This window comes from Colossoma macropomum, unplaced genomic scaffold, assembly GCF_904425465.1.
Source record: "Colossoma macropomum unplaced genomic scaffold, Colossoma_macropomum, whole genome shotgun sequence".
Classification (NCBI taxonomy): domain Eukaryota; kingdom Metazoa; phylum Chordata; class Actinopteri; order Characiformes; family Serrasalmidae; genus Colossoma; species Colossoma macropomum.
In genome coordinates this window covers 33368608-33381207 of record NW_023494786.1, presented here as the reverse complement: position 1 = coordinate 33381207, position 12600 = coordinate 33368608, and the positions used below count along the sequence as shown (strand labels likewise).

At 42.3% G+C, this 12600-nt stretch overlaps 1 protein-coding gene across 2 annotated transcripts in view; it reads right to left on the bottom strand.

Annotated features, from left to right (window-relative positions):
* Positions 1-457: 457 nt before the first annotated feature.
* Positions 458-12600, bottom strand: part of ndc1 (NDC1 transmembrane nucleoporin) — a 29167-nt gene continuing 17024 nt past the window's right edge. Inside the window, exons 11-18 of one of the 2 annotated variants that reach the window (XM_036565402.1) lie at positions 11046-11207; positions 10585-10863; positions 9788-9900; positions 7710-7760; positions 6273-6336; positions 5790-5890; positions 2335-2495; positions 458-1000 (exon numbers count right to left, since the gene is read on the bottom strand). In XM_036565402.1, coding sequence (XP_036421295.1) covers positions 937-1000; positions 2335-2495; positions 5790-5890; positions 6273-6336; positions 7710-7760; positions 9788-9900; positions 10585-10863; positions 11046-11207 — 995 coding nt within the window. In that variant the 3' untranslated portion in view covers positions 458-936. The remainder of the gene's footprint in view (positions 1001-2334; positions 2496-5789; positions 5891-6272; positions 6337-7709; positions 7761-9787; positions 9901-10584; positions 10864-11045; positions 11208-12600) is intronic. The other variant, XM_036565400.1, reaches the window with a different exon arrangement.

Sequence of the window (12600 nt, the reverse complement as noted above, 5' to 3'; positions counted from 1 at the left end):
ACAAAAATAAACCATGTGGAAAACAGTTAACTTGCAGCTCTCAATCTCAGTATTTTGCAATAAGGAAAAGCAGATGTAGTTAAAAGCAACACAAACTGCAGTTAAATACCAAAATTATGGATGGATTTTGTTTCAGAAGTTTAAAACCTTCCTTTAAAGGTGGGTGATTTCCACTAATTTTCAAATTTTCTACATAACTGAACTGTTTAAATGTAATCAGAGAGATTCAGAGTGGTTGGGTGTGAAATGGTTCAGATGTCTTTACAGTGGTGGTGATAGGAACCAGGGGTCGCCATGACAACAACACACATAGACATTTTATTTACTATCCAAAACCACCAGTGAACCTACACGAGTCTTCTGAGCAAACAGCGTCTCAGACATCAGGCAGGCAGTCATACTCACAGAAATGTAGGAACTTTCTGTGAGGGAGCTTTTAGAGGTGGACGTCTGGTTCCTATCACCACCACTGTGAACAATTCTGACTCGGTAAGTTTCTCTAGAACAGAGCGTTTCACACCAAACCACTCTGAACGACTCTGTTTACATCTTAACCAGTTAATTATGCTGAAATTTCAAAAGGCGAGTGGAGCTCCCCTTTAAGTTCTGTAAATAACCTTTATGCTTTTTGACTTCCTATCTTCACATCAGGTCCGTTTACGGATCTTACACTCCCAAAAAGGGAAGAGAGAACCTCTGAAAGGAAATACTAACCTGTTAGTGTGGCAAAAATGTGGAGCTAAATGATTTTCACAGCAAATGAAGAGAAGCACAGTGCAGCACCAGATCGTATAGATATAAGGCTTTCAGTGATCCATCAGGTGCCAAACCCTGCGTTTATGACTGAAATACTCAGGTCCTTTAGAGAGATGGTCACACGCACACATACAAACACCCCCATCCACCCAAAGTGCATCCGCATAAGAGATAACGTAGTTACTCCTTGAATTCCATGAACTGCTGAAGTCTCTTCTGATGCTCCGCTGATATACAGACAGCACTGAAAACAAAAAGAACACACAGCAAATCAATCATTAGTCATAATGAAACTTCACGACTCATTTAAAAACTATCTGACCCTTTTTTACATTGTGTAAACACAACAAACGGAACAACAAAGTCTGAAAAGCTTTAGGTTATATTAAAGAGTAACTACAGCTGAAATGCTCTGCTCTGTAATAATAATAAACTCCAGCCTGGATTAAAATGTAAACACATCTTTCCAAACGATAAAAATATCATTTTTATAGTTGTCAGTTCCGCCTCTGCAGCGCCCCCTCTGGTTCAACTCTGCTATAGGCGCAGATGACGTGTCTTCGTACTAAAGTACAATGACACGTCACAGTATGCAAATCAGTCAAACAACGTTACCGCCCCCTGATGACGCCCTACTCGCACCGCACTCATTAATATGAAAGCACAGGAGCCGAGAGTGAGGAGAGAACCACACTCACGCTGAGCTGAACACCCCCAGCACCACCTCACAAGGCTGCGATCTGCCAGCTGTCTGTACCAACTGCACATAACCCAGTTAATCTGAGCTCAGCTTGTAACAAAGATTGATAATGTTCAACATATGACTAGGTAACCCGAAAGACCGATTCATGTTTCCCTTCACAACTCAAAATCTCGGGCGTGACTCACTGAGCAGACATCAACGGCAACACTGGAACTATGGAAAGAGAAACGGTTCAGGAAAGGTCAACGTTAATTGGCCATTGTTACCGACGGTGTCAACCTTTCGTCCGTACAGCCTTTCTCTGACTTTTTTCACCCGTTTTCCGTAGTTCCAGTGTTGCATCCTTCGCTCCTGAAAAAACAGCAGACGGTGACAGTGGGCTACTCTCCATTTTGCAAAAGGAGAGAGTTTCACCATCTTATTCAGGAGCTGAAACCTTATGTGCACTTTTAGAAATATCTGAGATGTCCACAGTCTAATTTGAGCTGATTTTGTAGACACTGGCACAACCTGCGAAAAGCAGAAGATAAACGAATCCTCGTGAAGTTTGTTAAAATCGACACAGCCGATCGGTTGGCCGAGTGAGTTCAAGTTGTCTGTGGAACTTTGCAAAATCAAACAGAGGCTGAAAACCAAAAATTGGGCTTGGTGTGTACGATATCATCAATAATACAGGTCTGTAAATTTAGTCTGAATAAATCACGCTCGGTGTGTAAAGGCCTTTAGCACACTGTGCACCAACAGGTGAGCTACAGTCTCCAACTGTGCAGGGTGGAGCTACTTCTGGAAGGGTTTCTGATAAAGTGGCCGGGGAGTGCAGTGTGTTACTGTTTTTGATAGGCTGAACGGAAGGCAGGGAAGAAAGCAGGGCTTACTTTAAGTGCTCTCCAAACGTAGAGGTTATCCTGTAGATGGCGGTCTTCAGGGAGGCCCTCAGGGCGAAGCGGAGAGTTTTATAAGTGGAGTCTCCCAGGCTGCAGCTCGTCTTCACCGGCTTACTGGAGGCATGAGGGAGCTTGAAGTGCCTGTCCACAGCCTTAACCAGAAACAAGAAGGGTCAAGGAGCAGAGTTTTGAAAGAAGGCATCACATAAATATGATCAACAGCAACAACAGGTCTGCAAAATAAAGACCAGAGTATCACAAAGAAGCCGCAAACATTGTGAGCTGCTGAGTCGCCCTGTAAAGCCTGAAATAATCATTTCAGTCAGAGGCGTCGGGTCGGGAGTTTTTCACACCACGTCGTACATCTTTACATCTTAACATCAAATAAGACTCAAAAAGAAGGCCCAGCTAGATGTTTAGGTCTCGAATGATCTCAAAATCAACATCATACTGATGAAGATGTGACGACAATAGTGGATAATTCACTCTTTCAATCACCAGATTCATCCGCTCTGATGAGACCGAAGCACAATCCACGCAACAGAATGTTGTTCTGCATGTTGTGTGCAGTTACACACTTCCACCAGAGAGGTCTCCAAATCCCAAAATCTTAAACAGTGCGGCTTTAATATTGGAAACTCCTTCCACCACAAAAAGTAGTCCCCTTTTGCGTTACAGACACGGCCACAGAACTGTGTGAATATCAGGTTGAGCTCAGCTTTTTCAGTGTCTTCCATATGAAGCTGAGTGTGGTTTTGTTCCAGTCAGTCTGTAAAGTGTTTCACAGCCCATCTCATTTGCTGAACTGTATTTTGTTGTATTCTGTGTTTGAGTGATTACAGTTCATCACAAGCTGCCGATCAAAAAGCTCACTTAGGATTACGGTCACTCTGCGGTCACTCTCTTCTACAGAATCTGAGCAAACGGGCTGCAGGTCAAACATTATCTTATAGAAGTTAGGCCTTGTCCATTTTCATTTTTTCTATGTGCTAAAATACAGGGAGAGATTCACTCGAAAGAGGCCCTGAATATTCTGTAATAACTCTCTCTAGGATGAAGCAATCTGAACCAAACAGCGCGCAACGAGCTCCTCAGTATATGGAGCTTCGAACAAGCCGGGATGCCCCTGCGTCGGAGCGGTGAGGCTGCACATCATAGGCCCCATTTTCTTTGACACCACCGTGAACAACGATGTGCACCTGGACATTTTTGAACAGTTTGTGAATCAACTGGATGATCATGAGTTAACAAAAGGTTACTTCCACGGGTCACACATCGGCAAGGAGCACGGCAGAAATTGAGTCCTCCTTCGGCAACAGGGTCATTTCAAAGGTGCTTCGGCCGCCTCGGTCGCCGGATCTGACACCACCACACTTCTTCCTTTGGGTTATGCTCAAAGGAAAAGTCTATGGGAACGAGCCTCGCACTGTGGAAGATTTGAAGGAAAAAATCCAACGTGAAGTTGCTGCTATTCCCCCCGATATGCTTGCCGATACGTTCAGGAACATGGAGCACCGCGTCGAAACGTGTCTGGCAGAAAACGGAGATCACTTCCAGCATCGCATGTAATGCAATCAATTACACATACGTTAAGGTATGTAGTAGGGCTGCAACAAACGACCAATTTGATAGTTAAATAATCGATCGATTACTGAAACGAATGATCGGTTATTCGGATTATGAATCACTGCATTACCGAATAACTTTTATGTAGCTATTAGCTTTTAAATTTAGCTTGAGCAGAATGTACAGAGCACAACTACCAGTGAAGACAATAAAGATGAATAACATTCAAGAATTAACTGTTTTAATTAACTTTCCTGCTAATACAAAAGATAAATAAATAAAACTCGTGTATTTTTCCTGTCAAAATTTATAACCAAGGATGTGCAAAGCAGCAGCAATAAATATAAACACTAAGTTGTTTTCCTTTAATCAAGTAAATAAAAAAATCTATCTAAATTTAAATGTTAAATGTAAACAGTGCAGTCTGTGCTCTGTACACTCTGCTGTCTGTCTACACTCTGCTGAAACTAAACCTTATTGAAACGGAGTAAAGTCAGCGTCTCTCCTCTGCCATCGCGCTGTTGTTAACTCTCCAGTAAGCGGTAATGTCGAAACGCCTCTAGTGAGCGCGTTCACCGACTAATCGACGTCACCGACTAATCGACTACTAAATTAGTTGCCAACTAATTTGGCTGTCGATTTTAGTCGACCAAGGCGAATAATCGTTGCATCCCTAGTATGTAGAGCACTTTTTTGGTTCAGATTGCTTCATCCTAACTGAAGTTACAACAGAATATTCGGGGCCTCTTTCGAGTGAATCTCCCTGTATATGTTTGGCTGCAGCCTAAAACAGGTCGTTGCTTGGCGACCAGTGCTCAGCGGAATGATACACTTATTGTGAAAAAGACAAAACAAAACATGCAATTATTACAAATAACACGGAAAAAAGCTTCTGAACAAATTTAATTGCGCCATATGAACTAACAGTTGTACAGTGTTGGTTATAACGTTTCAAAAATCACTGCACTTTTGGAAAAATGCACTTTTACACTCCATCATGTAGTTTAATCTTTAGAGCAGGGCTAAAACATTGATTTCAAGACGGTGCCATTTTCAGATCGCGAGAGCTGCGATTTTTTTTTTTAATTATAGCGTACACTCTTAAAAAAGACAGTCCTTCAAGGTTCTTAAAAAAGATGGTTCTTCAGTAAAGACAATCATTTTATATAGAACCATTAACACTCAAAGACCCACTTGCATGCTTAAGAGGTTCTTCGCATGGTGAAATCCTTCATCCGAATTGAAGGAAAATGTGTTGTATATGGTTCTATACAGCACCAAACAGGGTTCTGCTATTGTTACAATGTCAAGCTTATAACAACAGAAGAACATTTTGGTGCTATATAGAACCATACACACACACACACACACACACACACACACACACACACACCCACAACACAACACAACACAACACAACAAAATGTCCAAAATTTAGAGAAATATTTCATCATGCAAAGAACTTGTTAAGCATGCCAATGAGTCATTGAATGTTTATGGTTCTATATAGAACCATTATCTTCACTAAAGAACCCTTGAAGAACCATCTTTTGTAAGTGTGCACATGTTGTTTTAAGTTCTAAAAGGGGAAACAGAACCTAATAAGAGTTTGGGAAGACGAGTTAGACCAATCAGAGGCAACCAAACCTCCACGTGTTGTGACATCACAACCACAACTTACTTGCAGTTTGGCACGCTGTGTCCAGGGGTCGAGCCTCAAGCTGAAAAAGGCAGATATTCTGGACTTCTTGGCCAAAATAAATCAGGCCTGAATCTCAATTTATAAAAAAATTGGAATTTAAATTGCAGCTGCAATATTAGTGGGAAAAATCGCAATTAGATATTCTCCCCAAATCGTTCAGGCCTACTTCAGAGTTTACCTCTTGCAAAGACAACATGCTGCCGAGGATGCTGGGTAATGTAGTCTGGACCACTCCGTACTTGTCCTCAGAGAAGGAAGCAGCCACCAGATGAGACAAACCTTTCATAAAAACATTATAAATCAGTTCGGCAATACAGAACAAGCTGAACGACAAGAGGAACAACTCTAAAGTTTTTCCAAGACATTTATTTATTTATTTATTAGTCCACCAGTTCATAAACAAAGAAATCTGTGATGTCATATTCATTGATTTGTTATATGTGAGGGTTTATTGCATTATTTGTAATAACTGAAATATTTATACACAGGACTCTACCCTGCTGAGATCATCCTGTTTTATTTAATGTACTGTCAGCAATACGTTGTGTTTGTCCTGTTTACCGGATTAAAGTCTGCCCCCAGGGTAGATGGTGAGCGTGCACAGATCATAAATAAGGTCATAACATCAAACACAATGTACAGACATTTCAGCTGCTCGTACCTTCCAGAGCCCAAATATGCGCTTGGCCGTCAGCAAACAGGGCTTGGCTCGAAGCTTCTGGCAGCTGTTAAAGACGAAAAAATTAATTACACACAGAAATGAGTTACAAACTGCTGATGACTGTCAGTGATTAGTGCTGAAAAACATGGATTCAAATAAAAAGGAGCACAAGATCATCTGACCCAGAAGCAGGGCAGGAGAATGCTGACCTAAACAGTAATTAACTAAAATAACCTTATTAATAAATAAATTACTATTTAGACGGATACAGTGACGTGATTAACACAAGAAATGCTTGTAAACCATTGTTTACACAGCAACTTCATCTGAATCCATGCTTTCCAAACTTGAGACGGTTTGGAAAAAAGATCAAGTTGTGGGCTGTTACAGGACCGCCCCCCCCCCACAGCCACACCCAATACCACCCCCCCACCCACACCCACACCCAACTTCTGACTAAAGAAGATCACAGAAAGGTAACTACAGTACAAGTGTTTCGCTACAGGATTAGGACAGCAAAGAAAAAGAACTCCACTTCATAATAAGAGTCTCAAATAACTATGTACAATACAAAATAAAATAAGGCTGAGCACATTTATGAACTTATCAATAATCAGCAGTAATCGGCCAAATCAATTGGTAGGATTCTGGATTTGTCACCTTCCTCTGTAATACACCGAGGGAGGGAGGGAAAGAAAGGCAGGAGGGAGGGATAGATGGATGAAGGAAGGAAGGAAGGAAGGAAGGAAGGAAGAAAGGCAGGAAGGAAGGAGGGAGGGATAGATGGATGGATGGAGGGATGGAAGGAAGGAAGGAAGGCAGGAAGGAGAGAGGGTGGGCAGAAAGGAGAGAGGGCGGACAGGAGGGATGGAGGGTGGACAGGAGGGATGGAGGGAGGGATGGATGGATGGAAGGCAGGCAGGAGGGATCGATGGATTGAAGGCAGGCAGGAAGGAAGGTGGGAATCAATCAATCAATCAACCTTTATTTTGACTCAGAAGTACCTTGATGGACTAAATAAAGTAAAAAATAAAAATAACAGCTCAAATAGGAAATGTGCATAAAATATCAATAATTAAAATATAAATATATTTATTCATTTTTCAAAAATCTGATCATTGTCCCAGCCCTAACACAGAAGAAAACAAAAATCTTTTTTTCAGTCCTTGAACTGGAGTAAAAACTGTAAAAACCAGAGATTCCTTACTTACAGAGTTTAACATATAAACAGAGTTGTGTTTGAATGCATGTACACAGTTATTTGAAACTCTTGGAGAAAAACACCTACATGCTACTCAAACAAACAGAGACGTAATGAAACTGAAGAGGCTGAAGTGTTATACGCTACAGAGACAGGGTGCTACATCAATCCTCCACCACCCACCACCGTTAAAGCATGCTGCTTTAACTCGACCATGCACGGCTTTACCTCCTTACCTTATTAAACAAATACACTACCAGCACGCGCTTCGCCAAGAACCCTTTCACCTGAGCACAGCAGTTCAGAGCAGGAAGACAAGAGCCAACAGTTCATTTCAGGAGGAGGTGGTTTACAGGATGACAGTCAAAGTCAAATGACTTTCACAAGAGACACTGTAGAGGATTCTGTGTTCATGAGTGTGAATGTTTCCAGATAATGCTGCATTAATTAAATCAGCACTGCACAAATTCAGTTTTGGAGTACCATTACCTTCCACGACACACACTGCAGATTCATACTGGATTAAAATCACTCCACAATTATTACAGTCAGACTGTAAAACTACACACACTGCAGATTCATACTGGATTAAAATCACTCCACAATTATTACAGTCAGACTGTAAAACTACACACTGCAGATTCATACTGGATTAAAATCACTCCACAATTATTACAGTCAGACTGTAAAACTACACACTGCAGATTCATACTGGATTAAAATCACTCCACAATTATTACAGTCAGACTGTAAAACTACACACTGCAGATTCATACTGGATTAAAATCGCTCCACAATTATTACAGTCAGACTGTAAAACTACACACTGCAGATTCATACTGGATTAAAATCACTCCACAATTATTACAGTCAGACTGTAAAACTACACACTGCAGATTCATACTGGATTAAAATCACTCCACAATTATTACAGTCAGACTGTAAAACTACACACTGCAGATTCATACTGGATTAAAATCACTCCACAATTATTACAGTCAGACTGTAAAACTACACACTGCAGATTCATACTGGATTAAAATCGCTCCACAATTATTACAGTCAGACTGTAAAACTACACACTGCAGATTCATACTGGATTAAAATCGCTCCACAATTATTACTGTAAAACTACACACACTGCAGATTCATACTGGATTAAAATCACTCCACAATTATTACTGTCAGACTGTAAAACTACACACACTGCAGATTCATACTGAATTAAAATCGCTCCACAATTATTACTGTAAAACTACACACTGCAGATTCATACTGGATTAAAATCACTCCACAATTATTACAGTCAGACTGTAAAACTACACACTGCAGATTCATACTGGATTAAAATCACTCCTCAATTATTACTGTCAGACTGTAAAACTACACACTGCAGATTCATACTGGATTAAAATCGCTCCACAATTATTACAGTCAGACTGTAAAACTACACACTGCAGATTCATACTGGATTAAAATCGCTCCACAATTATTACTGTCAGACTGTAAAACTACACACACTGCAGATTCATACTGGATTAAAATCGCTCCACAATTATTACTGTCAGACTGTAAAACTACACACACTGCAGATTCATACTGGATTAAAATCACTCCACAATTATTACTGTCAGCCTGTAAAACTACACACACTGCAGATTCATACTGGATTAAAATCACTCCTCAATTATTACTGTCAGCCTGTAAAACTACACACACTGCAGATTCATACTGGATTAAAATCGCTCCACAATTATTACTGTAAAACTACACACACTGCAGATTCATACTGGATTAAAATCACTCCACAATTATTACTGTCAGACTGTAAAACTACACACACTGCAGATTCATACTGGATTAAAATCGCTCCACAATTATTACTGTAAAACTACACACACTGCAGATTCATACTGGATTAAAATCACTCCACAATTATTACAGTCAGACTGTAAAACTACACACACTGCAGATTCATACTGGATTAAAATCACTCCACAATTATTACAGTCAGACCGTAAAACTACACACTGAAGATTTGTACTTGATCAAAATAACTTGTTACAAGTATTATGCGCACTGCAAATTCGTACTGCATCACTTAAATTACAGAAACAGTCCAGGTGAAACTAATCCAGCTCCTCATGAACAGCCTAATAATGACCGGTGAAACGGTCCAGCGTGCTGTGGTACTCCAAAACTGAATCTGAAATCTGACTGTATCACGAAAGACAGACTCTCTCTAAAGTCTTTCACAAAGTCACATGTCCTGGGAGCCTTGGGAGGGTTCAGTGCGTTGCTATGGAGACATTACCTGTTCCTTCCTGTTCTGGAGCCACTGAGCGATGAAGCTGGGTTTCTGGTCTGGAGGCGGAGAGCTGGGGGCGGGAGCAGGAGACGCGGTAGCACTGCCATTGGCCTGAGAGTCTGACATCAGCACAGGATAACAAGCAAAGCAGAGAATGAAGTCACGCCCCCTCTGTGTGTGTGTGTGTGTGTGTGTGTGTGTGTGTGTGTGTGTGTGTGTGTGTGTGTGTGTAATCTGAGCTTCTCTGTTTTTGTTTAATAGCCGGTCTGACCGCGTATGCATGTTAGTCCCAATCTGTGAAAACGTCGCCCTCCCCATGTTTTGTTTTGCCCTCCGCAGACAGTGACCGTCATTGTGTGTGCATCACTTAAGGTGGAACAGGAAAATTCGAAGAATAAGCTGAGCCGCCTGAATGTAGTCTAGCTGCTGCACCTTTTAAGGTGGAACGTGAAAATTCGAACAAGAAGCTGTCGAAAAAGACGCTGACTTAAGCTTCGAGAGTTGAAAGGCATGAAAACGGATGAGGAGGTCGCTCCTGCTGCACGGGTGGGCAACATTAGCTACGTTACTTGCTGTTTGGTTGTTCACTCTAATGTTGTGTCACGGTACTGATTTGTCTGTACAACGTTTCGAAGGGTTTTATGGCCACAAAGATCTAAAACAGCACAGTCCATGAATTTGGGAGGCGGAGCTTGTGAAGGATTTGTTTGCTGTCGAGTTCAAATATCAACAACTGCTCTACAGAATCATACAGATCGGCTTTAACTGAAAAAAGTCTTTCACTTTTCAGAACGAATGCTGACCTGTGGAAGCGCTCCAGAGTTTGGGGCCTCTCCTCATGATGTGTGGGCTCTGAACGGAACCGAACCAAGTGGCCTGCTGAGGGCCCGGCTGGGGGGCCAGGCGGCGCAAGGCGGGGGTGGAGAAGGGACTGTCCAGGTCTGGGGTGAAGGGGGCAGTCATGGGGCTGCTCACGCTTCTGCTGGATGACTTCAGGAAGGCTGAGCCGGGGGTCCGCATCAGAGCGCTGGGGCGCGGAGTCTGGGGCAAATCCTCCGTCCCCGACATCACCGCAGAGGAAACTGAGAAACACATACCCTCAAAGTCAGAGGCGGGGGCTTCGCCACATTAAAGCTAGGTAGGGCAGTCATCCACCACCCCCCTCACTTTAGAACCCTGTATTAACTGTTGCCAACTAGCTTTCATTCACTGTAAGCTTCACTGGCACTTCTGTGACTCGTGTTAAAGTCAGCCTCAGCTGTACCTGAGCTTTCTGAGGAGGATCTGGCATCACTGCCGGCAGATGGAAGTTTCGCTCTGCCGTTGGAGGCCACGGCGTCATGGTGAGCCACGAGGCGCTGCGTTAGTTGATTCAGCAGAGCCAGACACTCCTTACTGATGGCGTTCCAGTTATGGGGATGACCACCTGCAGAGACAGCACAGCAACACAGGAGGGTGGATATGAGAGACCTGCAGGACCTACAAACATTTTTCTGCCTAAATTTTGTTTTACAGGTAAAGTTCGGCCCCGGAAAGATCCTCTGCATGTTGGGATTTGGTTAAGATTTGATCACCAAACAGTTTAAAAAAATCAGACGTGAAGCTACAGCACCATCTGCTGGACAAATCTTAACTAGGTTTGCAACGCTTATTCGACTTCGTCGACTAAAATCGACAACCAAATTAGTTGGCAACTAATTTAATAGTCGATTAGTTGGTAACATCATTACGCGTCTTCCTCACGCTCACTAGGATTGTTTTGACATTACCGCTTCCTGGAGAGTTAACAACAGCACGATGGCAGCCTCAAGAACAACATCTTCAAAAGAGTGGAGCTGAACTTAGAAAAAAAAGGTTGCCAGTTGTGCTGTTTGTAAAGCCGACCTTAGCTGGCATGGGAGCACATCCTCCATGCTGGAGCGTCTGAGAAGGAAACACGACGGCTCGCTGAATGGAGACGATTCCTTTCGGTAAGATACGCCGCGTCTCAAACCGCATACTAGCTCACTAAATAGTGTGTAAAAATAGCGCATATACAATTACAAGTGCACTCATTAGTGTAGTGAGTGAAGTACAGAAGTGTGTGGTTTGGGATGCGGCGACAGTTGTGCTAGCGAGCTGGTTAGATAATGTTAAAAGCCGTCCTACTTCATGTTCTGAGCTGAGCTGTAACATTTTCTATTTCGAACGCATGCTCTCTCGAATTGTTAATGGTGTTGGAGCAGAGAAGCGAGTAACTATTATTCACAACGACCCCGTTTACTTTTCAAACACTGCATCATCGTCTTAACGTCGAGGCCACCGGTGCGGTCAAATTCAGCAAACACAGGAGAGCGTTTGCAAACAGTTTTCTGCGTTCCACGATTGTTTGCCCTTGCAAACAGTTTAAGGAGGTGGTTCTCCGCGAACATACAGGGCAGCTGGACGAAGGGTGACGGCTGAAATTAGATGTTTATACAAAATCGTTCATTTAACTGTTCATAGAGAACAAGTTCGCCACAGACGTTCGCCACTTTCCCATCCGCTCCATCAGAGCGCGTCTCCTCTGCAGCAGGGATTATCTGCTCTCAGAGGAGAGCGAGACTCTCCCAGGAGCACGGAGAGACGCTGACTTCCCTCCGTTTCAGTAAAGACTGTGATTGTAGAATTTAGTTGTAACAGAGTGTAGACAGACAGCAGAATACACAAAATACACATTACTTGCTTAAAGGAAAATTGATTTAGTTTAATATTTTATTGCTACTACTTTTCACATCACTGGGTTTAAATTTCGACAGGAAAAATATACTGGAGTTTTATTTATCTTTTGAAACTTGTTA